Genomic DNA, 27,360 nt, shown 5'->3' with positions numbered 1-27,360 from the left:
CTTCCAGGACTTCACAGTCTCATGGAGGAGGCAGGCAGCCCACGGCCCACCGCAGGCTCACGGGAAGGACGCTCAGCAGGCTGGATGTCTGAGCTGTGTCAGAGGCAGGACTGGCCAGCCTGGCCGGAGGGGATGGGATCAGCCAGAACAAACAGTGTTCCAGAGCCTGAGGCAGGCAGGGAAACAAGCAAACTCTGCATGGAAAGCATAACTGGAGCGTGAAGAGTCCACCTGGGGAAACGGAGGCAGATGAGGCAGCGAAGGGAGGCAGGGCTGGAGGAGCCCAGCAGGCAAGCTGGGACATGCAGGCGAAGGATGCGGAGGCCTGGCAAAGGCAAGGAGGGGAGATGGACTCAGCGATGTGGACAAGACAGAGCTCCCTAAGGCAGGAACCGGAGCTGCTCTTGCAACCACTGTACCCCTGCACCTCCTTAGGCCATGTTTTCTGAATGATGAACAAAACGGCCCACCCATTCTCCTTCATTCTGAACAGCCTGGATGTGGGAGTATGGAGAAGAGGTGTGAGGAATGACTCCTGGGTCCCTGGTCAGGTGACTTGGGGGGATGGGGACAGTGGACTCATTTACCAAGGTGAAGAACGTGGGGGTTGGGAATAGGTTTGGTGAATTAAAGGAAGATGCATCCAGTCAATCCATTCATTCAACAAATGTGAACTGAGGGCTCACTGTGTGACAGGCATTGTTGTATACACAACAGATAATGTTTTAAACAAAACAGACTAAAACCCTTGCCTTCATGGAGCTTCCATTCTAATGGGAGGTGAGGACAGGGGCAACAGATGTCAGATGGTGAAAAGGGATATGGGGGGGGGGGGGAGAAGAAAGGAGTTGGGCTTGCAATTTTGTGAAAGGATGGTTGGAGAAATCCTTGATGAGAAAGTGATATGTAGAGAGCACCTGGGAAGGCACATGGGCATTTCTTTAAATTGTCAGCTGAACCCAAGGCGACAGGCAAAGCCACGCCCTGGGAACATGCTTTGCCAAAAAGGCAAGGGTGTTATCAGCTTGACCTTCATTTCAGCCCAGGTGTGGGGTAGTGGGTTTTGATATGTAAATCCAGTTAAGCACCAATCTCCTTTGTCTTGACTTTTGGTGAAACTTCCTAGTATTTGGGGGTATAAAATAAACACGCTGCATGGGCTCTGGGTCGCTGTCTCTTCAGCAGAAGAGGCAGTGGTCCCACCCGGTTCCCAGCTTTTTCCTTCCATTTTGTGTCTTGTCTCTTTCTTTCTTTTATTTCTCAATCGCCAGCTCCTCTGCTCAGGAACTGGACCCGCTCTCTAGCCGCGCTGGACGCGAAAAAGAGAGAAATATTTACATCAGTGATATTTGAGCAATGACCTGTAGATGGGGAGGGAGTGACCCATGTCATTGTATTTTGGGGGAAAGAGTCCAGGCAGAAGAAACAGCAAGTGCAAAGGCCCCGAGGCAGGAGGGAGCCTAACAAGTTCAAGCAACAACAAGGAAAGCAGAATGGCTGAGTAGAGCAGAAAGGGAGAGAATTATAGAAGAAGGATCAGGGAGCAAATGAAGTGCTCCGGGTTGAATAGGGCCTTGTAGATCATCGACAAGGGTTTGACTTTGACACTGAGTGAGATGGGACCAACTGGGGGTTTGGGCAGTGGGTGATGGGAACTGGCTTCTGTTTGATCAGCATCGCACGGGCTGCTGATGGAACTTGAACCTTTTGCACTCGGATGTCGAGATTAAAATTAGTCTTTGAATGTATCAATAATTTGAAATATAAAAAAAATCCAAATAAATAAGTTTATATGAAAAGAAACTCCAGTTTTTTATTCTACTGCCGCGCTTTGTAAAATCTGGGGTATTTAAAAAATTAAATCCCAAGTAGAATAAAGGAATCGAGAAAAAAGCAAGCGAGTGCAAAGGGTTAATAAACAGGTGGAGGGGCGACGAAGAATGGAGGTAGGAGACCTGGGAGGGGGCCATTGCAATAGTCTAGGTTTGTGTGATATTTATATCTTCCAACTATTTATCATGAAAATATTCAAACAGAGCCACGTTGAACTTTACAGTGAGTATCTGTCTAGCCAGGATTCTGGTTCTGTTTTGAAAGAAGAATCAATGGGATTTGCTGAGCCTGCAGGGGCCTATGGGACATCTCGGGGAAGTAACCGCAGACAGTTGGGTATTTCTATCTGGAACCAAAACTGTAGCCCAGGTCTACCCCCTCACACCAGACTCAGAGAGCCCATTTTTTTCTAAAAGAATCCTGTTAGGGACACTCTGCTAGTCAGTTGGGACCTAACCTTTCTGCATCATAAATCCAATAAACTATGAACAGACAATTATAAACAATTGCAGAGAAATCATGGATATAGACAATGAAAGACATAAGATGTAGTCTATTCCACTCCCTCAAAAAAATGTCCGTTTAGCAGAATCCTTGTGAGTACACATGACTAGTTTCTGGAGAGCCTATGAAGACCCTGAACCTCACAGGTCTTCCCTCTGGGGTCCCAGAGTCCCCGTTTCTCCTCTGCTTGGCCACAGGCAATGGTAGGGAATACGCGGTGAAGAGCGGAGCCGTGAGGAAGGTGCTGCATTACTACATGCCCTGTAACCTGGAGGCTGCCCCTGAGTATTGTGAGGATCAGGGCCCCAAGGCTGGTGCCAAATAAAAGGCTCAGAGCTGAGCGAACCTTCCAGCCAGGGTCTGTTCTGAGCGATGCTCCCCAAGGCAAGGGACATGGGAATGGCACCCAGCGGGGTTGGAGCCTGGGCCTGGCCGGGCCTCAAAGCTTTGAGGTCAGGAAATCCGGAGCCAGAGGAGGGGGACATGGTTGCCACATCCCCCAGCCCCTTTAAGACCCCCAGGGCAGGAAGGCTGCCCAGCCTCACCAGCTTCCCTCCCAGGCTCCTTCCTGGGAGGAAGGGGCTGCCTGTGCGGCAGCAACAGGGCAAGGGAGGGAAGGAGGCTGGGCAGGTGTTGCAATCCACAGCCCCTGGGTCTGTCAGAGGCCAGGAGCCATTAACGACAGGCTGGGGAGAGAAGTCAGACGGCGCTGTTTTCAGGAACTTGCCTGCAGAAGAGAGCAGAGACCCGGAGGCCAGGCGGCGGCGGCAGCGGTGCGGTGGCCGCGGGGCTGCAGGCTCCAGCGTGAGTAGGGGACCCTCAGGGAGAGCTGAGCCTTGGCCTTGATTGGGGCTTGGAGTGCCGTGGCCATTCCCTCCCGCCCATCCCCGCCCCCCAGCTCTGACAAGTGCCAGCATTCAGGGCCCCTAGGCCTGGGACCAGAGCTCCTGCCTTTAAGGTTTGTCCCTTGGACCAGGGACCCTAAACACTGAGGCTCTTTTCCCAGAGATGTCCCCGCTTGGGGGTGGGCATCACAAACAGCGGGGCTCAGGGAAGGGCCTCATTGTTAGCCCTCTCACGCCTCTGCCTCTCGGAGGTGTGTCTCCACCTCTCCCTGTCTCCACCTCGTCTATTTCACTCTCCATTTCTCTCCCCGCAGCCCCTCTCTGGCTTGCCGGGGCTCCGAGCCTCTCTCTGTCTGCCTCTCTCTGTCTCTCACGTTTCCCTGACTTTAAATCTTAAACTCTCGTGGGTATCAGACTGCTTCTCAGCCTCCAAGTGCCTCAGTCTCTGTGTCAACATCCTTGTCACTTGGGCTCGTAGCTCCCCGACTCTCAGCGGCTCCCCTGTCTGGGTCTGCCCTGAGTAGCTTCACTTTCTTACTCTTTCTGCCTCGGTCTCTCTCTGAACCACACCTGGGAAGGCCTCTCCCTCTGTTGGTTCCCAGCTCCCTCCTCCCTCTCATCCTCCTGCCATAGAAACACCTCCCGATGAACTAGAGTAGAAAGAACAGGCGAGAGGGGTGGGAATGGGAGAAGGTGGAGTGGAGGGAGAGGAGAGGGAAGCGGAAAGAGGGGGTGTGATGCAGGGCTCCGGGGGGCAGCGGGTGTGCTGGGACCCAGAAAGAGCCAAAAGGGCCCAGCGGAGATGGCTGGAGCGACAGGGAGACTTGGGGGGCCAAGGAGCTGGAAGTAGGGGGCCCAGAAATGAGGCCTTGAAGCCATGCAGCATGACATAGACAAAGCAAGGTGGCCGTCCCAGGAGGCGGTGACCACGCAGCCTGCAGGCGGGGGAGGGGTGCTAAGCCCTCCTGTGTTCCGTGAGGTGGTGCAAATAACTTGGTTATTGAGTTCTTTCTCCTGGTGTTTTTAGCAGGGTCGTCTTGTTTCATCCTCACCACAGCCCTGAGGAGAGGGTGCTATTCTCATCCCTCCTTCACAGATGGGGAAACTGAAGGTCAGAAAGTAACTTGTCCAAGGTCACAAGGCTGGTAAGTGGCAGAGCTGTGGTTCAGACCAGCTGGTCTGACTCACAGCTGGGCTCCCAACCTCTCCGCACACTGACCCCAAGCGAGGAGCCCATGTTCCCACGGGCCCCAGTTCTCACTCACCAGGGCTGGGAGGCACCCGGGCTGCCGTGGGGGACCAGGGACTGATGCCAGGGTCCCAGGACCCTGCAGCCCAGGGGGAAGGATGACTGGCCTCTTGGGGGTTGGGGGATGGTTGCCAACTCTGATCAGGAGCTAGTGGGGAAGTGGTCCCTCATCGCCACTGGGTCCCTCAACAGCTGGGCCTGAAGCTGACCCTGCTGAGGCAGCAGGGCTGGGTAGCAGATGGAGATGGAAACCAGTGTCCCAAAACCTGGGCCAAAGAGGCTAAATCTTCCCCAACAAGTGTGTGGGGCGGGAGGGGTAATCAAACCGATGTGGTCTAGGAAGAAGGTTGCCTATCACTGAGTGGTCGACTGGGGCACTCTGAACAGCTGTCCGCAAAGCTACAGGGCTGAGGGGCAGGTGGAGGCTGAAGTCCAGCTGTTCTCCGGTTACCAGGTCCTAGTGCGGGCTGGCCACCTGGTATCCTGCTACTGTGATACATGTGGGGAGCCTGGGGGGTCTTGAGGCCCCTACAAGCGGAAAGAGCCTTGGGTATCTGGGCAGTTGTTAGTCACACCTCTGTGTGGGAGGGAGAGAAGCTCTCGCCCTCATGAGCACAGAGGATCTGCTGGGGGGCCACCACCTATGTTTTTGTGAATGAACGTGCTGGCTGGTCAGCGATTCCCACCGGCCTGCCACCAGGTGTCAGTTGGTGCTGGAGAATCAGGTGTCTGGCCCCCAGGTCCCAACGGGATCAAGTGGAGAGTTAGGCTGGAAGCCCACCCCGGCACTCTTCCTGAGACTGGAACTAATGCTCCCTCTACCCAGGCACTGTCGCCGTGACTACAGGACGCCTGGCCCCAGAAGGCCTTTAGAGGTCTGTGCCCAGAATTGGGGGTGTATGACACCCCTGTGTGTCCCACCTTTCAGCCCACCTTTCCCTCCAGCCATTGCCAAGGCAGCCAGCTTCCCACAGGTGTAGCCTGACAGCCCCTTGCCTCTGCTGCCCCGGGGAGCTGTCCCTTTCTGCCGGGGAACATCTCTGACACTTCTGGCATGACTCACCCAGCAGAACCTGCCTCATACTCATGCATGTGCAACCTGGATGTGCCAGGCAGTTAATACCCCAAGGGACATCCCTAGACGAAAGGGGACAGGAGTCGGTGCATAAGTGTTCCCAACCTCCCTCCCGTTCAAAGGTAAACTGCCCCTTGGGTGGACAGTTCTGAGGCATGTACACGGCTCCTTGGAAAGTTCCAGCAGGATTGAGTCCTGGTTGTCCATAGAGGTGACGTGTCCTTTGTAAATATTTCTCTCTTTTCCGCGTCCAGCGCAGCTAGAGAGCGGTCCAGTTCCTGAGTAGGGGCGGCTGGGGATTGAGAAAATGAAAGAAAAAGACAGACACAGAGCTAGAAGTAAAAAGCTGGGGCCGGGTTAACTTCTTCAGATGACCCCATGTTGGCACTTTTAAAATGACCGTAATTTTTTCTTCTGGGGAAGTCAAGAAGCAAACCTGTAGCTATTCAAATGCAAAATTGCTATCTACTTCCTGCTGGTTACTTGCCTCCGAGGGAAATTTTACAAAAGCCACATTTTTTTCCTTAGAGATTGCCTTGGGAAGCTAACCTTCTCAATCAACAAAGGGCGTAGCCAGTTTTCACCTGGGCCACTTAGATTTCTATAACTAATATATTATTTAACTGTTTCAACAATTTTTGGATTCTAAAGTCAATTATAATTATTTTAAGGCATTTTCTTTGGCAAATTTTTGTAACAGAGGCAATTTACTGATTTTCCTGGAGGCCCCAAAGTCAACTTTTGAACATGGTTCATTAGCATTTTTAAAAACCACTCTTTATCATGGATATACCAATCTTGTTGCTAGAACCAGCCTGTATTTTTTCCTGGGTCAAATTCGCCATCTTTCTGAGGAGAAAAAAAAAACAAAAAAAAACAGTCTTTGAGGTTTTATCCTATACATCGCAAAGAGTTAAGCTTAACTCAAAAACTCTATCTAAATGTTCAAAACTCGGACAGTTGCGCGCATTTGTTTTAAGCTAGCTTTTCTCTTTACACATGCACAGAAATCCCAGACACATTTCTAAATTTTGTAAAACTTTTAAGTCACTAGCCAGAAAAAAAGCATGGCGAAGATGAGACCATTTAAAATGGCTTTCTCAGGGAGTGGGCGTCCATATTGGATCTCCACGTGTCTCCCTTCCCCCACCTCCTTCTTGCTTTGGGGGAAAATTCAGTAATGTTCTGGCGTCTACTGTTTTTATTTTTATATTTATTTATTTATTTATTTATTTATTTATTTATTTGGGAAAGAAAAGGATTTTTTAAGATAAAGAATTATTGGCAGTTGCTGAGAAATTCCTTTAATCCTTTCTACTTGGTTCAGCCTAGTACAAGTAGTTTGAGCCTCCAACAAAATGAAATACGAAGTCACTTTTGGCCAAGCGCCTGCATCCAGCCTTAAATGCTGGGCAGCTGCGAGCAAAACCTCTCTTATCATCTGAGTCATCCCGCTCACAGTGACACTTGTCTCGCTCTGCCTCAAACTCTAGCTCCCGCTCATAATTACGAGGTAAATCTTTATCAGGTGGGCTCTTGACTGAGTTTGCAGGAGTGACACATGGAGGCAGAGGAGGCACAGAGGGGGGACATGGTATTTTTAGAGATTCACATCCCTCCATTGTAGGCGTAAAGCCGTGGCTACACCCTGCTTAGACATTCTTAAACTCTCCTGTGCTGGATCAAGGCAATCACAAATTAAAGACCATAATGTGAATATAGAAATGGGAATCTTCTCTGGACCTTCTGCTGTGTATCGGTCATTCAACTGCTTTCTGACCTTTTCCCTTGTTTCATTAACAAAACTTAAGAAATCAAGAATCTGACTACGCTTAACCGAGCATCCTTGAGCTTTGAGCATAGTTTTAAGCATTTGAAAGTAGGTATCTCTTTCCTGAATTACCCATGTTTTATACCCAGCTAATACAACTTACAACAAGCCGCTCCTTACCTTACTTGTTTAATCTGTTGCGTGGCGCACTTCTTGGAGCGACCCCCTCACCTGACTTTTGTGAGTACGCCTGTACTCCATCCCTGTTTCCGGGGCGCCAGATGTAAATATTTCTCTCTTTTCCACGTCCAGCGCGGCTAGAGAGCGGTCCAGTTCCTGAGTAGGGGCGGCTGGGGATTGAGAAAATGAAAGAAAAAGACAGACACAAAGATAGAAGTAAAAAGCTGGGGCCAGGTGGGACCGCTGCCCTCTCCTGATGGAGAGACAGTGCCTCCGAGCCCATACAGCGTGTTTATTTTATACAGCGAGAAAAACAGGAAGTTTTACTTAAAGCCAAGACAAAGGAGATTATTCGCAGTCTAGGGTGGGCCCGGGTCATATTCCCTGGCACCTGGCCAGAAATGAAGGTCAGACTGACAACACTTCCGCCTTTTGGCAGAATGTGTTTCCAGGGCGTGGCTTTGCCGACGGCCCTGGATTCAGCTGACAATTTAAAGAAATGCCCATGTGCCTTCCCAGGCACTCTCTACAGTCCTCGTGTTGGCTTTCCCTTCTTACCTGTTTCATTCTCCCTACTCCCTTGCTCTGTTCCTGGGAATCTTCCTAAAATAAACTGCCCACGTGCAAGCCTCATCTCAGGCTCCTCTTTGAGGGGGGAGCGGGGGATCCCAGGTAAGGAAGAAGGGAAGGGGGAAATGCTGTTCCTTGCTGCTCCTTCCCCTGCTCTCTCTGGAAGGCAGTACAATAATAGCAGTGCCTGTCACTTACAGTCATTTCCCGTGTGCCAGGGCTCCTTCTCAAAGCCCTGTGGAGTAGTATCGGCTGTTAGCTCCATTTTACAAAGAAACTGAGGCTCGCAGAGGTCAAGTAACCTAGCCAAAGCCGCACTGCGGCAGAAAAGCATTAAGCTCCGCTCTGACTCCCAAGTCCAAGGCCTTAACCCTGCCCCTCTGCTTCCAGGTGAACAGCAAGTTGGCACGATGGTGGTGGGGCTGGGAACCTGGAGCCTGGCCAGAGTGGCTCTGATCATCCTACTGCTCCCCAGAAGTGAGTGTGGCCGGGGTGGGTGCTGTGGTGAGAGGGGAGCTACAGGGAGAGATTTCCAGGGTTGGAGGAGAGAAGCATGTTCCTGCACTGCCACACGGCCCCTGGGGATCCTAGAGAATCCCAAGAGAATGAGTCTGGGCCACAGATGTGGGGTAGCTGGGCTCCCATCACAGACTTCTGCAAGCCGCCCCCCAGGAGGAATGGTGAGGGGACCTGAGCTGGTCAGCCTGGAAAAGGCCAGGGTCGGGGGTAGCAGATCTTTCTGCTAATCTCTGCCAGGCTGTCAGAGGAACCTCTGGCTTCTGTGCAGTCTTCACGGGCAACAAAGGGATCAGGGCGGAAGCCACAGGAGGTAGGTTTCATCCTGAAATAAGGAAGCCCAGGCAGAGCCCTCCTACTATAGAAACTCTGTCTTGAGAGGTGAAGACCCTCCCATCTCTGGGGGCGTCCAAGTTGAGGCCAGGATCGACAGGGATGCTGCTCAGCAGGGCTTGGCAAACTTCATCCGACAGTAACATTCAGGCTTTGCAGGCCACAGGCAGTCTCTGCTGCATGTTCTTAGTTGGTTTTTGGTTTTGTTTGTTTTAACCCTTTAAAAATGTAAGAACACTTGTTAGCTAGCAGGCCATACACAAGCAGGGACCCTGGCCCTGCTGTAGAAGACATAGCATCGGGTGGTGCCTTGAAGTAAACAGTTTTGCAAGGCTCCTTCCAGTCTGAAATCCTGAGTCCGTGAAGTGCTAGGAGTCCCACAGACTTGCTCTGTGACCCTGGACAAATTGTTCCTCCCCTTAGGGCCTCGACATCCCCATCAGGAAAATGGGCCGAAGGACACGTGAGAGAGGAGGGAAGGCGTGGTGGGCAAAGCGCAGGGCTTTATTCTATACATGTTCACCTCGGGCTACTCTGCTAGGCGCTGGGAATACAGCAGTGAGCAAAACAGCGAGGTCTCTGGCCTGACGGAACCGCTGGTCTAGCTGGGGGGACAGACAAGCAAATAATCACATGGCTATAATTATGAAGGATAATAAGAGCTTTGGGAAACTTCAGGGGGCTTGGCCTGGTCTGGTTACATCCAAGATGCCTAAATGTTAACCAGGGGAAAGAGAGGTGGGAGGGAAAGAGCCCCTCAAAAAGCAACCGCAGGTGCAGAGATGCTGAGATTGGAGAGAGCCTGGCATTTTCAAGGAATTGCAAGAAGCCAGGGTGACTGCCGCTGAGAGAGGGAGGTCTGAGCTGGAAGTGGGAGGATTAGGCAGGAGCCAGGCCTCGCGGGCTGTGAGAGGCTCTGAGTCTTTACCCTGGCAGCAAACACTCACTGTTCTAAGTGCCTTACACACGTGATCACGCCTAATGCTTCCACACCAGGGTCCCATCATTAACAAGCAGTAGGACCAGGCTCTAAACCTAGGCAGTCTGGTTCCCACAGCCTTGCTCCTACCTGCCAACCGTACTGCCTTTCGGCGCAACAACGTGCCACTGCAGTGCTGAGATCGAGGTGCGGAAACAATCAGATCTGAATTCTGAAGAGGCTGTGGCTGTGGCTGCGGGGTTCTTATCATTCTAAGCACGGCTTTCGCCACCCTTGGGGCGGGTGGTGTGCGCAGCAGGCCCGCGGGCGCTAACTGCACAACTCTCCCCAAGTTCCCGTTCAGGGCTTTCAGGATGTCACGCTGGTAGCTTGCCGTCAGCCACGGTGGGAATAGTCCACCAGGGAAAGCAGCCGCACTACAAATCAGGATGGGTTTTTCCCTGCGCAGCCGGTTGATAAACTTTTATGCACACACCACTGTCTCTGTCTCCTCCCCAAGAGCCTCTCACAGTCCCGAACACAGCCCCCCACTCCAGCTCCCACATCTCGGGGTGGGGGAGGCCCTGAGTCTAAGAGTACAAAGGCCTAGCTGTGTAGCCTGGCTCTGCCAGGCAGAGGAATCACTCAGGGCCCATTCTCTTCCATCCCAGGCCTGGAGGAGTGCGGGCGCATCAGCGTCTCAGCCCCCATCGCCCACCTGGGAGATGCCATCACGGCCTCCTGCATCATCAACAGGACCTGCAGCCACCTGGATCCAGAGTCACAGATCGTGTGGAGATTGGGAACAGAGCTTCATCCCGGGGGGAGGCAGCAGCGCTTGCCGGATGGGACCCAGGAATCCACCATCACCTTGCCCCACCTCAACGACCCTCGGGCCATTCTCTCCTGCTGTCTCCGCTGGGGCAACAGCCTGCAGATCCTGGACCAGGCTGAGCTGCGGGCAGGCTGTAAGTCTCCTGCTCTGCCTCCAACTCCCCCCCTTCCCCCCACCGCCGAGAATACTAATAAGAACTACTCTTCCTGGAGCCCTTGCTCAATAGCACTTTATGGGCTCGATATTAGGTCATCTTCCCTACCAGTGGATAAGTGCTGTTTGGCCCCATTTTACAGATGAGAAAACTGAGGTTCAGAGAGGGTAAGTAACGTGCTGAATGAAGGTCACAAACTAACAAGGATGGAGCGAAGATTTATGCCAGGCAGTGTGGCCTGAGAACCAGTGTAGTAACTGCTGCTCTATATGGCCGCCGAGTAAGCCCAGCTCCCCAGCCACAGGAGGGTGTGCCCAGAGAAGACATTCTCTCCCAGCTGGAATTGCTCCCAGCTTCTCCCCCTCCCCAGTCTCAGCCTTCTGCACACGCTGCAAAGAATGGAGTTTGTGCCAAGCCAGTGCATAAGAAAAAAAGAAACACAGACAGACCAAGGTTCTTGTGTAAGAATCAATAATAGTGCTCTGAGCACTGTACATAGATAAGTCATTCCGCCTGCACAGTAACCTAGGGGGCAGGCACATTACCCCCATTTTACAGATGAGGACACAGAGCCGTTAAGTGACTTCAAGATCACACAGCTAATGAGTGGCCGAACCAGAGTGAAACCAGACACTGCCTGTCACCGTGAAAGGGGGTGGAGTTGAGGGGGTTTGAGGCTCTGTGAAGCCTGTCCCTGTGCAGGCCTGCAACTCAGTGCGACCCTCTCCCCGCCCCTCCCCCCGGGGCTGCACGGAGACAGGCGAATAAACAAAGCGGCCCCAGAGCAGGGAATGACCCAGAGCAGGGAAACAAGCCGGTTGGTCCCAGTGGGAGCTTTCTGAGTGTCCTACCCAAAGCCCTCACTCTCCCCACCCTGTGCGCAGACCCTCCCGCCGCACCCCACAACCTGTCCTGCCTCATGAACCTCACCACCGAGAGCCTCACCTGCCAGTGGGAGCCGGGACCTGACACCCACCTGACTACCAACTTCACCCTAAAAAGCTTCAAGTGAGTAGGGTCTCTATCCCAGCCCCATTCCTGGGGTGGGGCATAGGTAGGACTGTGGGGTGGGGCATAGGTAGGACTGTGGGGTGGAGCATAGGTAGGACTGTGGGGATGGGGGAGACAGAGACCAAGACGGGAGGGAGAAGGGAGCCTCGCTTTCTTCCTCTGCTTGACGCCCAAGCCTGGCCTATTGGCAGGAGCCGGGGCAACTGCCAGGACCAGGAGGAGGCCATCCCCGACTGCGTGCCTGAGGGCGGGCAGAGCCGCTGCTCCATCCCACGCAAACACCTGCGGCTCTACCAGAGCATGGGCATCTGGGTGCAGGCAGAGAACGTGCTGGGGACCAGTGTGTCCCCGCAGCTGTGCCTGGATCCCATGGACGTTGGTGGGTGATGCCCTGGGTACGGGGGAGGGAAGAGGCTCCCACAAAGGGTAGACCCAGAGAGGCACAGAGAGGGAAACACAGACCCAGAGACAGAGACAGACAGACAGACAGACACTGGAAGACCTAGGGCTGGAGGAAGAGAAGAGAGACGGAGACCAAGTGGGATGCAGTTGGAGACAGAGCTATGGAGACACAGAGACATGGAAGAAACACAGACACAAGGAGACACATTCATTCCTTCGGCAGATCTCTTGAAGTGCCCACTAGGTGCTAGGCACTGTTCTGGGTGCTGGGGATGCAGCAGTGAACAAAAGAGCAACGTTACCTTCTAGTGGGCAGAATAAATAAAACAGGCTGTCAGCTGATGATACGTGTGATGGGGACATGGCAGCGGGGAAGGGTGTGAGAGCTGGGGGTAGGGAGCAGTTGCTATTTCAGTAAGGTGGTCAGGAAGGCCTCACTGAGAAGGTGACATTTGAAAAGATCCTTGAAGGCAATGAAGGAGCAAGACACTGAGTCTGGAGGGAAAGTGTTCCGGGAACAACCAGTGCACCCTGGGGTGAGAGTGTGAAACAGACCCCTAGAGAAACAGACACATGCACAGAGACAGACCCGCAGAAACACAATAATATAGAGATGAAGAGAAAGAGCAAGAAAGAAAGACACAAGACCCCACGGATGGAGACCCAGGGAGAAAACTGGAACCACAGACAGGGAGAAGAGGGAGCTAAGGCAGGGCCTATCAGATGGGGGAGGGAAAGGGTCTGACAACCCCTCTCCCTGCAGTAAAACTGGAGCCCCCCACCCTGTGGGCCCTGGACCCCAGCCCTGAGGTGGCCCCACCCCAGCCAGGCTGCCTACAGTTACAGTGGGAGTCATGGAAGCCAACCCTCTACATAGACCAGAAGTGTGAGCTGCGCCACCAGCCACAGCCTGGGGGAGCCAACTGGACCCTGGTGAGGTGGAGGGCAACCTCAAGAGCCCTGGGTGGGGGTGGCCCTGAAGGGCACAGGAATCCAGGCTCAGAGCCACGCCTTCCTCCCCCAGGTGGGCCCCCTGCCCTCCAAGACCCTTCAGCATGAGCTCTGCGGGCTCCTCCCATCCACAGCCTACACCCTGCAGATGCGCTGCACCCGCTGGCCCCTGCCTGGCTACTGGAGTGACTGGAGCCCCAGCCTGGAGCTGACCAGCGCGCAACGGGGTAAACTGGTGGTGAGGGGCTGGGAGCAGCCGTCAGGACCCAGTCCCACCTCCAAAGCCCTCCCTGACCAGCACCCCCTCCTCTCACTCCATCCACAGCCCCCAATGTCAGACTGGACACGTGGTGGCGGCAGAGACAGCTGGACCGCGGGACAGTGGACATGCAGCTATTCTGGAAGGTGACCCTCTGAAGCCACCCCTGAGGCTTCCTTCAACCCACACCAACCCCTGTGAGCTGGGGCTCAGGACTCCACCAGCTCTGGGTGGCTTGGATGCATTTGTGTGTGATTTGCATGCACTTTGCATGTGCCTTGGAGACTTCTGAAGAAGTCTGTCAGCAGACACTGAAGAATCTACCTGGCACATACTAAGGCAGGACTCACCTATGGCAAAGGGTTGGCTCCGTGGAGAGTTAAGTGCCTGCTGCACACACCAACTTGCTTCTTCCTCCTCTCCCTCCTAGGACCCGGCACAGGGCAACAGAGGGAAGCAGGGAGGAAGGGAGGAAGGCTGGCCTTCCTGGGGGGGGGGCTCAGCTCCTGTGGTCCACCCACCCCATCAAGAAGCTCTCCCCCACTCAAGATGAGATGTGCATCTCCCTATCTTTTTCCTCCTATGCCCACCACAGCCAATGCCCCTGGAGGAGGACAGCGGGCAGATCCAAGGGTACCTGGTCTCCTGGAGACCCTCGGGCCAGGCTGGAGCAGTCCCACCCCTCTGCAACACCACCGAGCTCAACTGCACCTTCCACTTGCCTCCAGAAGTCCGGGAGGTGGTCCTTGTGGCCTATAACACCGCCGGGACCTCCCACCCCACCCCAGTGGTCTTCTTGGAGAGCACAGGTACAGGGGGCCGGCAGCTAGTACAGCATGGTGGTTAAGTATGTACATTTGAAGGCTCAACTGCCTGGGTTCAAATCTAGTCCTGTCACTTGCTAACGGTGTGACCTGGGCAAGTTACTTAACCTCCCTGGCCTCTGTTTACTCATCTAGCAAAAGGGGATGATACAGCACCTACCTCAAAGGGTTGTTGTGAACATTATGAGTTAAGAACATTATAGTAACTGTTCAGTATGTGTTAGCTATTATTATCATGAGCCAGAACCAGGTTAGCGATGGTGGTGCCTACACACACACACACACACACACACACACACACACACACACACACACTCAGTCCATTCTGCCAAGGAAGATGATAGAGAAAGCCCTACGTTTTTCCAACTGGAACACGGTCCCTGAATTAATTGGCCATTCTCCAGGGACCAGCCACTACCACCCACAGGTTCCCCTGAACATGGGTCCCCACAGGTGTGACTAACAATAACAATAGCTCACATTCCCACCGTCTAGCTGCATACCTCAGATGTTACTTCGCCTCTCTGTGTCTGCTTTCTCATTGATAAAACGGGGACAGTAGTAGTGCCCCTGTCATGGGACTGTTAGCAGACACCAAGGACTCTACCTAGCACAGACCAAGAACGCCATAGTGTTAGCTTTTGTCACTATCAAGCGGTACTCTACACGAGTTCCGCTTCATCTCACCTCATCTGCCCCAAGACTCTATAAGGGAGGAACTTTTATCATCATTTCCATTTCACAGATGAGGAAACTGAGGCTCAGATATTGACTTGTAAGTAGCAAAGCCAGGATTTGGACCCAAGCTTCTGGCTCTAGGATCTTCATCTCATCTTCTCCTACTCTATCTCCAGGCCCACCCCTGGGCAGACTCTATACCATGGCCCAAGACCCTCACAACCTCTGGGTGGGCTGGGAACCCCCCAGCCCTCCGCCTCGGGGCTATGTGATTGAATGGGGCCCGGGTCCCCCCAGCCCCAGCGGCAGCCATATGACTTGGAAAATGGAGCATAATGGAAGCATTGCAGGGACCCTGCTACAAGGTGAGGCAGGTCTGGGGGAGCGGGCGGGTGGACAGGGCTGGGAGATGGGGAGGCAGTGGGCCAGGGGCGACCTGAACCACCCTGGACAAATAGATCCCCAAGTCTTTCTTGATCCTTCACTGGTCTCACCTCATATCCTCCGAATCAGGAAGTTCCTCTTATAGTCTAACTGGATCCTCTCTTGCTACAGCTCTGACTCTGCCACCTTTCTAGCTCTCTCTTCCACTTTTTTCCCCTTACCCCTACCAAATGATCTGAAGAAGAGGCTAGGCCCAGGTTAGCCCCGACTAGAGGTCTGAGGTTAGCTCCTGATCATCAGCAGAGGTTGCCCCTAACCAGGGTGCCTCCCCATTTTCTCTCCACAGAGAACATCTGGCCCTTTCAGCTCTACGAGATCACTGTGACCGCCCTGTACCAAGACACCACGGGACCCTCCCAGCGCATCTACGCCTACTCCCAAGAGATGGGTTCGTCAGCCACCAAGCCCTTCTCAGAATCCCCCCTCCTCTGTCTCAAGGCCTGCTTAGGTCCCACCCACCAGGAGCAGGAGGAAGCATTTCCTTCTTCCCCGACCTCTGGCCCAAGGAGGGTCCCCCCTCCCCGCCCCCGCTCCCAGTCCTAAGATCACCCCTGGCTTACACTGGATCCCTGCGGCTACAAAGAAGTCAGGTGGTAGGGTGATAGAAATTAGGCAGTGAGTTTGGCGGAATTCAGGGAGCAAGTCTGGCAAAACTCAGTCAATTGTCCTGACAGAAATAAGGTGTCACGTGTGATAGAAATAGAGAGAGGGCCTGGCATGGATTCAGAGAGAGAGCGGCAGAAATTGAATAGTGAGTAGGACAAAATCAGGCCTGGTAGAAATCAGGGAGTGAGGAGAGAACCAGGCTCAGATCTGACTTGGCCACTTATTAGCAGTAGATGGGATTCGGCCCAAGTTCCTGAGAAAATGGAGCTTGGATGGGCATCCCCTCAGACTCTGGTGTCACCCACGTCACAGTATGTCCCCGTTCTTGAGTCTGAGGAGCCATAAGAAGTCCACCCTGCCCCTGTCAACCTGCACCTCTCTCTCCCGGCAGCCCCCTCCTACACCCCAGAGCTGCATCTAAAGCACATTGGCAAGACCTGGGCCCAGCTGGAGTGGGTGCCCCCAGCCCCTGAGCTGGGGAGGAGCCCTCTTTCCCACTACACCATCTTCTGGACCAATGCTCAGGGCCAGTCCTTCTGTGAGTCTGTCCTCAGCCCCAGAACGCCCGGGAGGGAGCAGCCTTGGAGGGAGCCTCGGCATCGGGGCCCAGGCTGACCATTCTCCTCTGTTCCCAGCCACCATCCTTAATGCTTCCTCCCATGAGTTTGTCCTCCCCGGCCTGGAGCCTGCCAGCTTGTACCACGTCCACCTCATGGCTGCCAGTCGGGTGGGGGCCACCAACAGTACAAGCCTCACCCTGATGACCTTGGCCCCAGGTAAGGGGAGGAAGGGGCTGGCCAGACAAGGCAGTTGGGAGGGTGCCTCAGACAAAAGCTCTCCGTTTTTAGAGTAGGCGAGGCTTGCCTGGATCTCCTCCAAGTCCGAGGGAGGAGGAGACCAAGCCCTGCCCGTGGATCCTAGTCTGAGAGAGGAGGGCCAGCCTTACTCGCATGCACTCTAATCTCTCCTGGCTCTCCCCTCACCCCAGGGGAGTTCGAGCTGCACATCTTCCTGGGCCTGTTCGGCCTCCTGCTCTCGCTCATCTGCCTCTGTGCGGCTACCCGGTTCTGCTGCAGACCCAGGTGAGTCGAGAGATCTAACACCCAGATACCCCTCCCCACAAGGAACTGCAGGCCCACCCCAGCCTTCTCAGGCCTCAGGGCCCGTGTCTGGGAGTCAGGCCCTCCACCTTCTCCTCTCTGCACTAAGCAGCCATGCCTTCAGCTGCGGGGGATGGGTGGGAGACCGGCTGGAAAGATGGGAGGGCATGCCTGGCCCTACCTTTACCTGCCCCCTTCTCCAGCAGGAAGAATTCCCTCTGGCCAAGTGTCCCAGACCCAGCCCACAGCAGCCTGGGCTCCTGGGTGCCTAGCATCCCTGCGGAGGTGAGAACCCTGGAGGAGGAGGGACATGGGACTGGGGGTGTGGGCCCAGGTTCAAAGTGAAGAGCTGCCCCTCTGAGGATGAGTCCTCAGGCCTTCCCTTCACTTCCTAGCAAGAGCCACTCCCTTTGGAGTAAAGCAGACCTGAGTTTACCCACTTTATCCCAGCCCTACCCGTTTCAGAACCTCAGACATCCCACTGTGAAAGGAGACTAATCCCACACAGAACTGTTGCAGAGATTCACCCAGATGAGTCTGAACAGCACATAGCGCATAACACGAACCTATGAGGTGCTTTGCAGGTGCAAATGTTTGAGTTTCAACAGACAGCTGCAGGAAGGTCCCCACACTGACCCCGCTCGGGAAGGGACAGCGGCTGGGGCAGACATCTGAAAGGAATCATGCCCTCACCCCATGTCCTGTGTCCAGGAGATCTTCCAGCTGCCCAGCCTTTGGGACACCAGCATGCCACCCATCACCAAGATCACGGTGCTGGAGGAGGAAGAGAAGAAGCCAGGGCCCTGGGAGGCCCATGAGAGCTCAGGAACCTGTGGCCTTCCCGCCCTGGTCCAGGCCTATGTGCTCCAGGGGGACCCAAGAGCATCTACTATCCAGCCCCAGTCCCAGTCAGGCAACAGTGACCAGGTCCTTTACGGCCAAGTGATGGGCAGCCCCGCCGGCTCGGGCCCAGCGGACTACATCCGCTGCGACTCCACTCAGCCCCTCTTGGGGGGCCTCACCCCGAGCCCCAAGACCTATGAGAATCTCTGGTTCCAGACCAGCCCACTAAGGACCCCAGAGCCTCTAGTCCCCAACCAGGAGGATGACTGCGTCTTTGGGCCACTGATTGACTTCCCCCTCCTGCAGGGGCTCCAGGTCCATGGGGTAGAAGGGCTGGGGGGCTTCTAGGGCTTCCTGGGATGCCCCAGCTGGGTCTGCCTCTGGAAAGGCTTGGGCCATCAGAGAGGAGGCGAGGGTCAGAAAGCCCGTCACTAAAACACCACCCTGCTCCAGGAAAGGCAGACAGGCTCCCTGTTTCCCGCTGTCTGAGGCCCCCAGCATCCCTCCCCATTGCCCGGTACCCATGGGCTGGGCCTCCCACTTTAAAGCCCTCCCGGCCTGTCCACTATAGTGCCTTTTGTGCCTCTTTCCTGTCATTTCAGTCTCTTAAACTGGTTTATGGTTCCATTTGATTTGGTTTTATTTTAAGAAACTCTTGTGTGTGCCTGGGTCTCTGTTCTTTTTCTTTTCAGGGCCCTGGCAGTTGGGGCCGGGGGTTTGTACCTTCATTCATTCAACCAGGGACTCAAAAATGCCTTGGCTTAGTCCATTCTCAGAGAGCTCCATTTTAGTGGAGAGTTGAAAACTGACCACTAGGACATAGTGGCCAGGGTTACCTGGAGGGAGTCACAGAGTGCAACATAGGGATACAGACCTCAGAAAAAAGTAACTTCTGTTGGGGAAATATAACTCAAAACAAAGTCTCCCACCAACCTAAAAAAACTTCTCTACAAAGGCAGAAAATGAAGAAACCAGTTTTCTTACTGAATGAGCATTAAACCAGAATGTGATGTGCACCACAGGCAATTAGCTAAAGGGCTTGCAAAGACAAGAAGAAATCATATTCTTGCTCGGCTGGTGTTGCTCAGTGTGTGAGCATTGACCCATGAACCAGGAGGTCACAGTTGATTCCCGGTCAGGGCACATCCTCAGTGTGGGGCGGGCAGGAGTCAGCCGATCAATGACACTCTCTCATCATTGATGTTTCTATCTTTCTCTCCCTCTCCCTTACTCTCTGAAATCAATCAATAAATTAAAAAAACATTTTAAAAAATCGTACTCTTTTATATAGCCAAGTGGATCTGACTTAATGCATATATTTTCTCAAGATAAACAATAACTAGTTCTTAAGCAAGAGGACTTGACAGCACCATTTGTCACACAGGGGTCATTCTAAAGTCACCTGATAAATGGGGTAGTCACCTGTATTTGCTAACTGCATTTATCCAAAAGAAAAATAAATTTCTCATATCTTTATGAGAGGACATAGGTTTGCAACTTGGAGCTAGGCACTAGCTGAAGTTAGGCTCCTAGCCTGCCTCCCACAGAAACTGGGAGGGAGACAGGAGCACTATCCTCCTTAATGACTGCATTTCAAAGAGATGGCTCCGAGGTCCTAGAGAAAGGCATTCCTGGGTTGTAACACTGGCAAGAGGCTTACTGAGCTTTTTAAAAAAATGTGCTCACGTTTCAAAAGGGCAGAAAGAATTCACAATTAACAAGTATTCTTTTCTCTTTTTTGCAACAGGGAGAATTAAATTTTATTTTCCCTACTTTTCATTTGAATTTGTCCTTATATTTCACAAATATTATCACAGTTACTACTTATTAAATATTCACTATATACCAGGTGCTTTGCACACAACTGCCTCAATTAATCCTCTCACAACCTAAAAGACAGATACTGCTATTGCCCTCCTCCTTTGATGGATGAGTACACCGTGGCCCAGAAAGGCTGGGTGACTTGTCCACAGAATCACATGGTGAGTAAAGGGCTGAGGTAGGATTCCAGCCCAGAGCTGCCTGATTCCAAAGTCAGCGACCTTAACCACCAGGCTACGAAGCTGCCAGAGAGGAGGCTGAAACCCAGGGCCTCCTCCTGGACTTGGGGGGTGAGGGGCGGGGGTTGAATACTAGGAGAGAAGGCTACAACAGACCCCACGGAAGCCCCCAAAATAATCGGGGCCGAGATCAGAAACGCAGAGTGGGATTAAGGACGGGGTGCGTGCCCGAGAATAAGTGGCATCTTAGAGTGTATATGGCACCGCACACCACGAACGCGGTCAGGCAACCACCAAGTCCCCCATCTCGAGCGACCACTAACTAGACCCCTCGGCTCGCGCCAGCCCCACGTCACCGCCGAGTCCCGCCTCTGCAATCAGCCGCTCGGTCCTCCTCTGCTCCGGTCTCGCGGCTGCACTCGATTGGTCGAGCCTGAGCCAGCATGGCGGCGCCCATGTAACCCGCTGCGCACCGCGAAGGCCACGGCGCTGCCGCCCGCTGGGGTCAAACGCCACCATGCTGAGGGCGGCGCGGAGGGTACTGAGTGCCATCCGGACCCAGGCCCCAGTCCTCGGGCTGCCAGGGGGAGGGTGCTCCCGGCTTCCTTCCGACCCCCGGGTCCTCCCCTCCCCTCCCCGCGGTGAGGAGCTGAGAAACGGGACTGCAGGAGCAGGGAAAGGGTTCGGCGGAGGTGGAGGAGGGTAGGGGAGAGAGAAAGGGTGGTGGGTAGGGAAGGATTGAGACGAGGTGGGGGGGACACAGGCTGCGGGATGCAGGAGAAATGGGACGGCGTTTAGGCGCGGGGGTGCAGGCACCATGGAGGAAGGGCCATAGAAAGGAATCGAGGCTGGACCATTAAGGCGATGGCCTGAGCCCTCTCTTCTGCACAGGTCTCCTCCCGGCCGCCCGCGGATATGCCATCCAGAAACCAGGTAGACCAGGTAGGAGCTCTTGGATGGGACTCGGGCAGAACTTGGGGCGGAAGAGAGAGTGCCCAGAAGGCTTGGGGTGGCGGAGAAGCCGGAGGCGGCTAGGTAGCCACGAGGTGGGATGGGCCCGAGGTCCTAAACCAACCGCGTCCACCTTGTCACACAGCTTCAGCCTGAAGCCCGCCTGCGGGACGGGGGAGCGCGGGAGCGGGGGCGCGGGAGCAGGAACCTTCCGCCTGGGTGAGAGTGGAAGTGAGCCAGGCACGGGGAGCCTACCCAGGTCTACCCAGGATACAGCACCTTGCCCTTCTGAGGTGCAGGGTATGGTTTCCCCTCCGAGGCAGTCTGCACACGGATTGGGGAAGAGCTCTCTTACTAGGTTAACGATACTGGGCAATCACTTCCTCTCTCAGTCTCATTCTAAAATGAGTGAGCGGATCGTTGTTAGGACTCGATAACACATGAAAAGCATCCTTAATACTATGTGCAATAACGGTAGTATGTACTTGTGTTTGTTGCTATTCTTTGCATAGCGCAGAGTAGGGTCTGACTGGAGGGGACAGGTTGTTCTCCCCCATAGCTCTCCCTCACCTCCAAGCGAAGACACCAGGGCTGCACACACTAGGGCTGAGCGTTTCCTGTATTTGGTGCTTACAAGTGTCCTAAAGCTAGGGTTTCCTCCTCACCTCCCTTACTTCATTCATGCAGTCAGCAGGCAGTTGTTTTGTTGAGTGCCTGTTTTGTGCTGGGCTATGGATCAGACTGGGGGTGGGGGGAGGGGGTTCAAAGGAAATCACATTCAGTCCGCATCCTATTGGGGATGTGATGACTGTAGAGCCAGACAGGTGTGAGAGGTGACAATACAGGGTGCTGGGAAAGGCCATCTACTCCCAGCGTGAAATATCGGGGTAGGTGCCCAGGGAGTTTGCAGAGGAGAAACCGAGCCCACAGATATCCATGCCTTGCTGGAGACCCTGGGTGTCTCTGATAGAGTTGGTGAGAAGAGTGGAGTCTGGGAGGATGGGCAATGAGAGTTAACTGTGCTTTTCCATCCCTCCACTTGACAGTCCGGCCCAGCCAAGAAGATGACCCGCCCCCTTCCACGCTCCTCCAAGATTACCAGAAAGTCCCTGGAATTGACAAGTAAGCAGGAAAAAATTCTCTTTGGTGAAGCAGGGGGCCCTGGGAGGATTGGCGAGGAGAGGGGGAAGACAGCGGCTTCGAGTCCCGGCCTGATATATCTGAAGCTTGATTATAGAATGGGGCTGGGAACTGTAGCAGCACAAGCATGGTGGGGGTGAGTGGGCAGCAGGGACAGGTGGAGCTCATGGGGCTTAACTGATTACTTTTTTTGTGCTCTGGGTGAAGACCCTATACTATTAGATACCAAGGAGGCAACATGCCTCACGTTTTTTTAGAAATCTCTCATGTCTTGATCCTCCCAAAAATGTCATGTCACAGATTATCAAGCTGCCCAATGTCATACAGCTCCGTTGGGACAGAGCCAGGGTTTGAATCCCGGGCCAAAGGACACCAAGGCCGGGATCCTTCTGCTCGGCCCCTGTTGTACGGTCGTAGCTGGGCAGTCCCTCTTGCCCCTCCCACTGTGCAGTGTGACTTGAGAAAGAAACAATGGTTATAGAATTGAAGTGTCTCAAAACAGATTGAACCATATTCTAGCTAAATGGAAATCCTCCTTTTACCCTCCCGATGACGATCCTGGAACACTCGAGCTGACAGCCTCGATTTTCTGTAATTATTACATCGTTCCATGTTCTCAGCCCAGCAGGTCAGATGCGTGTTGACTTCTAATCTGTGGGAAATGGCTCCCGACTTCCAGAGAGACTCATTTGTTGTAAAAGAAGTTTTTAATCATCCTTGCTTTGCCAACTAAAATGAAAACAGCATTGCTTCCCTTTTCCCCTCTACCCCAACATCTTTCTCTCATTGCTATGACTTTTCCACAGGGTTGATGATGTCGTGAAAAGACTCTTGTCTTTGGAAATGGGGAATCAGGTGAGTGGCCTGTGCCAAACCTTGGCCTCCCTCGGTCCTCTCCTCTGGCACTCCCTCCTATCCCGGTAACACCTCCCATCCCATGCTTTTCAAGTAGCAGCACTTACACCAATGTCATTCTGTGTCTGCTTGTTAATACCTCGAGACTGAGCGTCTCAAGGGCAGTGACAGTCTTGTTCCCCATTACACCACTCGCACCTGACAAACAGTAGGTGCTCAATAAAGATCTGATGTCTGAATGAATGAGCAAGCTTTAGGGACATTCATCAAACAAGCCATTTCTCCTGTCAGTAGCCTTGGCCTTGGGCTCACCTAGATGTGAATAGCCATGTGGTTGGCCAGAGGCCAGGCCCTGGTAGCAAAGTGAAGTCAGGCCCTGAGCTTTATGGCCTCGTTGCTATGACCGAAGCCCATGGCCTTGGGGGTGTGAGGACCAGTTCTTATGATGGGGTAGCAGACTTCATAGATTCTCTCTATCTTCAACAGAAGGAGAAGCTAAAAATCAAGAAAGAACAGCTGATGAACAAGGTTGTGGCAAACCCCGAGGACACCAGCTCCCTGGAGGCTCGAAGTTGGTTAGGGGGCCCTTGGGGAGCGGGGGTAAGGGGGGGGAGGGGGCGCTGCTAGCTGGTACTTGATCCAGGGCCCTCATCTGCAAGTACATAGGGATTAGATGTGGCTTATTAAAGGAGAGACAGGAAGAACCATGGGTAATGGAAACTGGACTGTGTATCCTGAGCTGTGTGATGTTGGAGTCAGTGCCCAGGTCCTGCCTCATAGCTCTATGTGAGCTCAGGCAAGATTCCTCAGGAACCCAAATTTCTCTCTCTCCCCCCACCCCCCCCCCCTCTTTTTCTCTCTCTCTCCCCATTCTGCAGCTAAGATGGTGTGAAGGGACCATGTGGTCAGAGCCAAGGTTCCCACTGCCCTGTCTGAGTGCTCCCAGAACTCAGTGTGTGCACAGAAAGGGCCTACCATAGTTACAACCTCTCCTTGGGGCCACCTTCTGCTTTTGCCTTTGCCCATCGTTGCAGGAATTAAACAAGAGGATACCTGAGGAAGGATATTCTGGGGCTTTAGGAGATGAGTGGGAGTTGATAATTCTGAAAACTCATTAGTTAAAAACATAGATAAGGGTGGTAGCTGGAAGGGGAGAGGCAAGGAGTAGACCCTTGGCATTTCGGGAATTTCATCTTATTGCATTGGCTAGGACCTCCAGTGCAATGTCGAATCATTAGCCATGATAGCATGCATCCTAAACTAATTCCTGGATTTAATAGGAATGCTCTAAGGTTTTACTGTAAAAATGCTATTTGCTATGGTTTGGGGATATACCTTTATAAGATTAAGGAGCTTTTCTTCCTTAGGCTTTGCTTGCTAAAGCAAAAATAATCCAAAATCTTTTGAGATCTTAAAAGTCAGAGTGCTTTGGGAATTACAGAGAGCTGTACAAAAACCTTGGTGATTGTTATTCCTTGAGGTCTTGATACATAACCCAGGCCCCAGGCCCGGGCCGTTCCTTCCTCTGTGCCCAGCTCTCATCCTCTGTGGTTTGTGGTTTCAGTTGTTGCCTTGACTGTCAAGATCCGCAATTATGAAGAACACATGCAGAAACATCGAAAGGTAAGCCTTGAGCATCGCTCACAGCTAAACACCAGCAACTGGGCCAGAGGAGTCTACGAGGTCAAGGGCTCTGGGTCCTAAGAGTCAGCTTAAGATGCCAGGAGGCTATAGCACCAGAGTGCCCACCCCTCAGTGAGGAAAACATTTCCTTTCTGCCTCAGTAGAGAAATGGAAGCCCTTCAGGGCTGTGCTGAATGTCACCAATGGTCAACAACACAAACTTTAAAGCATGGTCACAGTGTCTGGCACCTAGTGGATGCTCAGTAAATATTTGTTGAATGCATGAATAGGGTCAAATTGCTCTGGGTTCAAATCCAAGCTCTGCCACTTCCACTTAACTAGTTAGGTGAATCTTGGAAAGTTATTTTACATGTCTGAACCTCAGTTCTGTCTGTAAAATGGGAATCATAATATCTACTGACAGGATTACAAGGACTATCTATAATAATAAAAGGGTAATATGCTAATTAGACCGGATGTCTTCCGGACGTCATTCCAGACATCCTTCCTGACCAAGCCAGGGCCAGAGGGAAGCCAGCCCAGGTCCCGGGTGCCTGCCGGCGGCTAGAGAAGGGAAGCCTGGATCCCAGGTGCCAGAGGGAAGCTGGTGCCAGCAGCCGGAGGAAGGAAGGTCTACTCTTGCACGAATTTTCATGCATTGGGCCTCTAGTATGAAATAAAAGCAGCCAACATGATGCAAATAAAGTATTTAGACTTCTTTCTAAATATTTTACATGCATTAGCTCATTTAACCTTTATATCCATCTTTCTATCCCACTTTACAGAGGAATAATCTAGGCATGGAGTGGTTAAGTTATTCTCAAGGCACAGAACTAGGAAATGAGTGCTAGGACTTGAAACTAAGTGGTCTGACTCCAGCGCAGTGTCGGGCACAGAGTTGCTGTAATTAGGCAGTTGCTAGTATTTTTAATAAACAGTTTGTGAATACAGACCGGTCCAGCTCCAGGCTGGCATCTCAGTTCTCTGGAAGCTGGTTGAGCCTGTTCCTTGGAGGTCAGAGTTTTGTTCTAGAGTGTGGAACACCAAATTTTCTCATGGAGCAGTACCTGGCTGTGGGTAGGGGTCTTCAAGAAGAGTGAAAGTTTGCTGAGCTGTGGAGAGGCTGAGTGAGTAGTGTAATGTAGGGAAAGAGCATGAGATTTAGAGTGAAACGAGTATACCAATATTCAAGACCTGATAACATTGTTGAGCCTTTATTTTCCCATCTGTAAAATGGGAATAACAATAACAATACCTACCTCAGAGTTACACTAGTATTTGCAGCAGATTGTTGGGAGACTTCAGTTAGATAAATTACTATCCTTTATTACTATAAAGTGGCACACCACTTATATAATACTGAAAGGGATACCACCAACCTTCTTACAGGACAAAGCTCTCAAGCGCTATCTGATGATGAGCATTGACCAGAGGCAAAAGATGCTCAAAAACCTCCGTAAGACCAACTACAAAGTCTTTGAGAAGACGTGCAAGGACCTGGGGATTGAGTACATCTTCCCCCCTATGTACTACCGAAAAGCCCACCGCCGCTGGGTGGCCAAGAAGGCGTTGTGCCTTCGGGTAAGAGTCCAAATTGCTGCTTTGGTTGATCCGTTCTGGGACTGTGGTGGAAAAGCAGAAAGGAGGGGTTGTCTCTTTTCGATAAAGGCATGGAACTGGCGCCAAGGCCTTAACCCCATGGAGAAAGGCTGTGTTGACCAGCTGGGGGAGTCAGTTCCCAGCCCATTTGCTCCCAGGCAGAGGTTTTACACAGAATTACAAAGTCTTTTCTTTGTAATCTCCAGGTTTACCAGGAGGCTCAAAAGCTAAAGAAGCAAAAAAGGGCCTTAAAAGCAGCAGCAGCAGCCCGGAAACAACGCCTGATGAACCCAATAAGCTCTTCCCAAGCTGAACCAGAGGCAATCAAGGAAAACCAATAAATTTTATTCAAGTTTTATCTTTCTGTCTTGAAAAATAATAGAAGGTGGGACTCTTTGTGGCCTGAGGAGGAGTTCATGCATTGTCATTCAGCTCTAGGATCCAAGGGTTGTCTGAGGCAGATCCCTGCCCTCGCATATCAGGCAGGACACACTCTCATAACACCTCACACACGCACAACTCCCTGTCATCCAGGTGGTATTTCAGTGGAGGTGAGACCACAGCAGCACAGAGGAAGCATGCTGGCTGGCTGCTGGGTGAGAAGGCCAGGGAAGTGTAGATGACTCTAGAAAGGTAGTTGGAGACTACCTAAAGGCCATCTTATCAAATAGCAGGAAGCCGCTGAAGGGATATGTCATGTTGAAAGTGGTGTCTTCTGAAATTTAGCCTAGCAGCCAGTATGGCTGGAGGAGAGAAAAGAGCAGTAATATGGAGGAACTTGGCGATGCAGACAGAGAAAGAAATAGAGGAAAATAGGAGAAAGGTTTTGGTGGAAAAAGCAGAACTTGGTGACTGATAATAGGACCCAGGGCGATCAGGTTTCAAGTCCGAATGGCTGGAGGGAAAAATGATTAGGTCTTACAAATATGAAATGTTACAAAAATGGTTGCTCATCAACTTAAAAATGTGCAGCAGATGAAGGAAAGGTGATCCTGGAACGCAAGATGGGGGTGAAGGATGGGAAGCTGCTTAGCAGCTGGAAGGAGGGGCGCTTGGGAGTCCCCAGCACATCCTCCAGGAGCGGAGCAGACGGTAACGCGCCTGGTTTGCTTCAGGGGACATAGACCAGTGGGGCTCCACTCCCAGTGGCATTAGGGAGGAAATGCAAATAATTCAAGGACTTCTGATCCTTGCCCCATCTGAAAGAAGAGTCAGTTACCATTAGTGGCACTTGACATGATCTCACTGATTCTTCAGCAACCCGGTGAGCTGGGCGTCCTTTCCAATTTA

At 52.7% G+C, this 27,360-nt stretch overlaps 2 protein-coding genes across 5 annotated transcripts; both read left to right on the top strand.

The window, feature by feature from the left end:
• Positions 1-2,997: 2,997 nt before the first annotated feature.
• On the top strand, positions 2,998-18,572 carry CSF3R (colony stimulating factor 3 receptor). 3 transcript variants are annotated; one of them, XM_054721079.1, is made up of 17 exons: positions 2,998-3,141; positions 4,210-4,327; positions 8,418-8,504; positions 10,467-10,763; positions 11,669-11,792; positions 11,987-12,174; positions 12,961-13,130; positions 13,222-13,375; positions 13,474-13,553; positions 14,003-14,216; positions 15,086-15,274; positions 15,640-15,741; positions 16,351-16,497; positions 16,595-16,735; positions 16,948-17,041; positions 17,266-17,344; positions 17,771-18,572. In XM_054721079.1, the coding sequence occupies exons 3-17, from the start codon at positions 8,438-8,440 to the stop codon at positions 18,248-18,250; spliced, it is 2,526 nt and encodes an 841-aa protein (XP_054577054.1). In that variant the 5' UTR covers positions 2,998-3,141; positions 4,210-4,327; positions 8,418-8,437; the 3' UTR covers positions 18,251-18,572. The 3 variants fall into 3 exon arrangements, with proteins under 3 accessions (XP_054577054.1, XP_054577053.1, XP_054577052.1); XM_054721078.1 differs by having other exon boundaries at positions 2,999-3,141; positions 4,213-4,327; positions 17,263-17,344; XM_054721077.1 differs by having other exon boundaries at positions 2,999-3,141; positions 17,263-17,344.
• Positions 18,573-20,339: 1,767 nt separating this feature from the next.
• Positions 20,340-26,428, top strand: MRPS15 (mitochondrial ribosomal protein S15). 2 transcript variants are annotated; one of them, XM_008151313.3, is made up of 8 exons: positions 20,340-20,543; positions 20,794-20,835; positions 21,900-21,975; positions 22,800-22,848; positions 23,335-23,419; positions 24,413-24,471; positions 25,861-26,052; positions 26,277-26,428. In XM_008151313.3, the coding sequence occupies exons 1-8, from the start codon at positions 20,420-20,422 to the stop codon at positions 26,409-26,411; spliced, it is 762 nt and encodes a 253-aa protein (XP_008149535.2). In that variant the 5' UTR covers positions 20,340-20,419; the 3' UTR covers positions 26,412-26,428. The 2 variants fall into 2 exon arrangements, with proteins under 2 accessions (XP_008149535.2, XP_054576635.1); XM_054720660.1 differs by having other exon boundaries at positions 20,794-20,844.
• The last annotated feature ends 932 nt before the right edge of the window (positions 26,429-27,360 follow it).

The sequence above is a fragment of the Eptesicus fuscus genome, chromosome 9 (genome assembly GCF_027574615.1).
Source record: "Eptesicus fuscus isolate TK198812 chromosome 9, DD_ASM_mEF_20220401, whole genome shotgun sequence".
Classification (NCBI taxonomy): Eukaryota; Metazoa; Chordata; class Mammalia; order Chiroptera; family Vespertilionidae; genus Eptesicus; species Eptesicus fuscus.
This window is presented reverse-complemented; position numbering and strand designations above follow the sequence as displayed.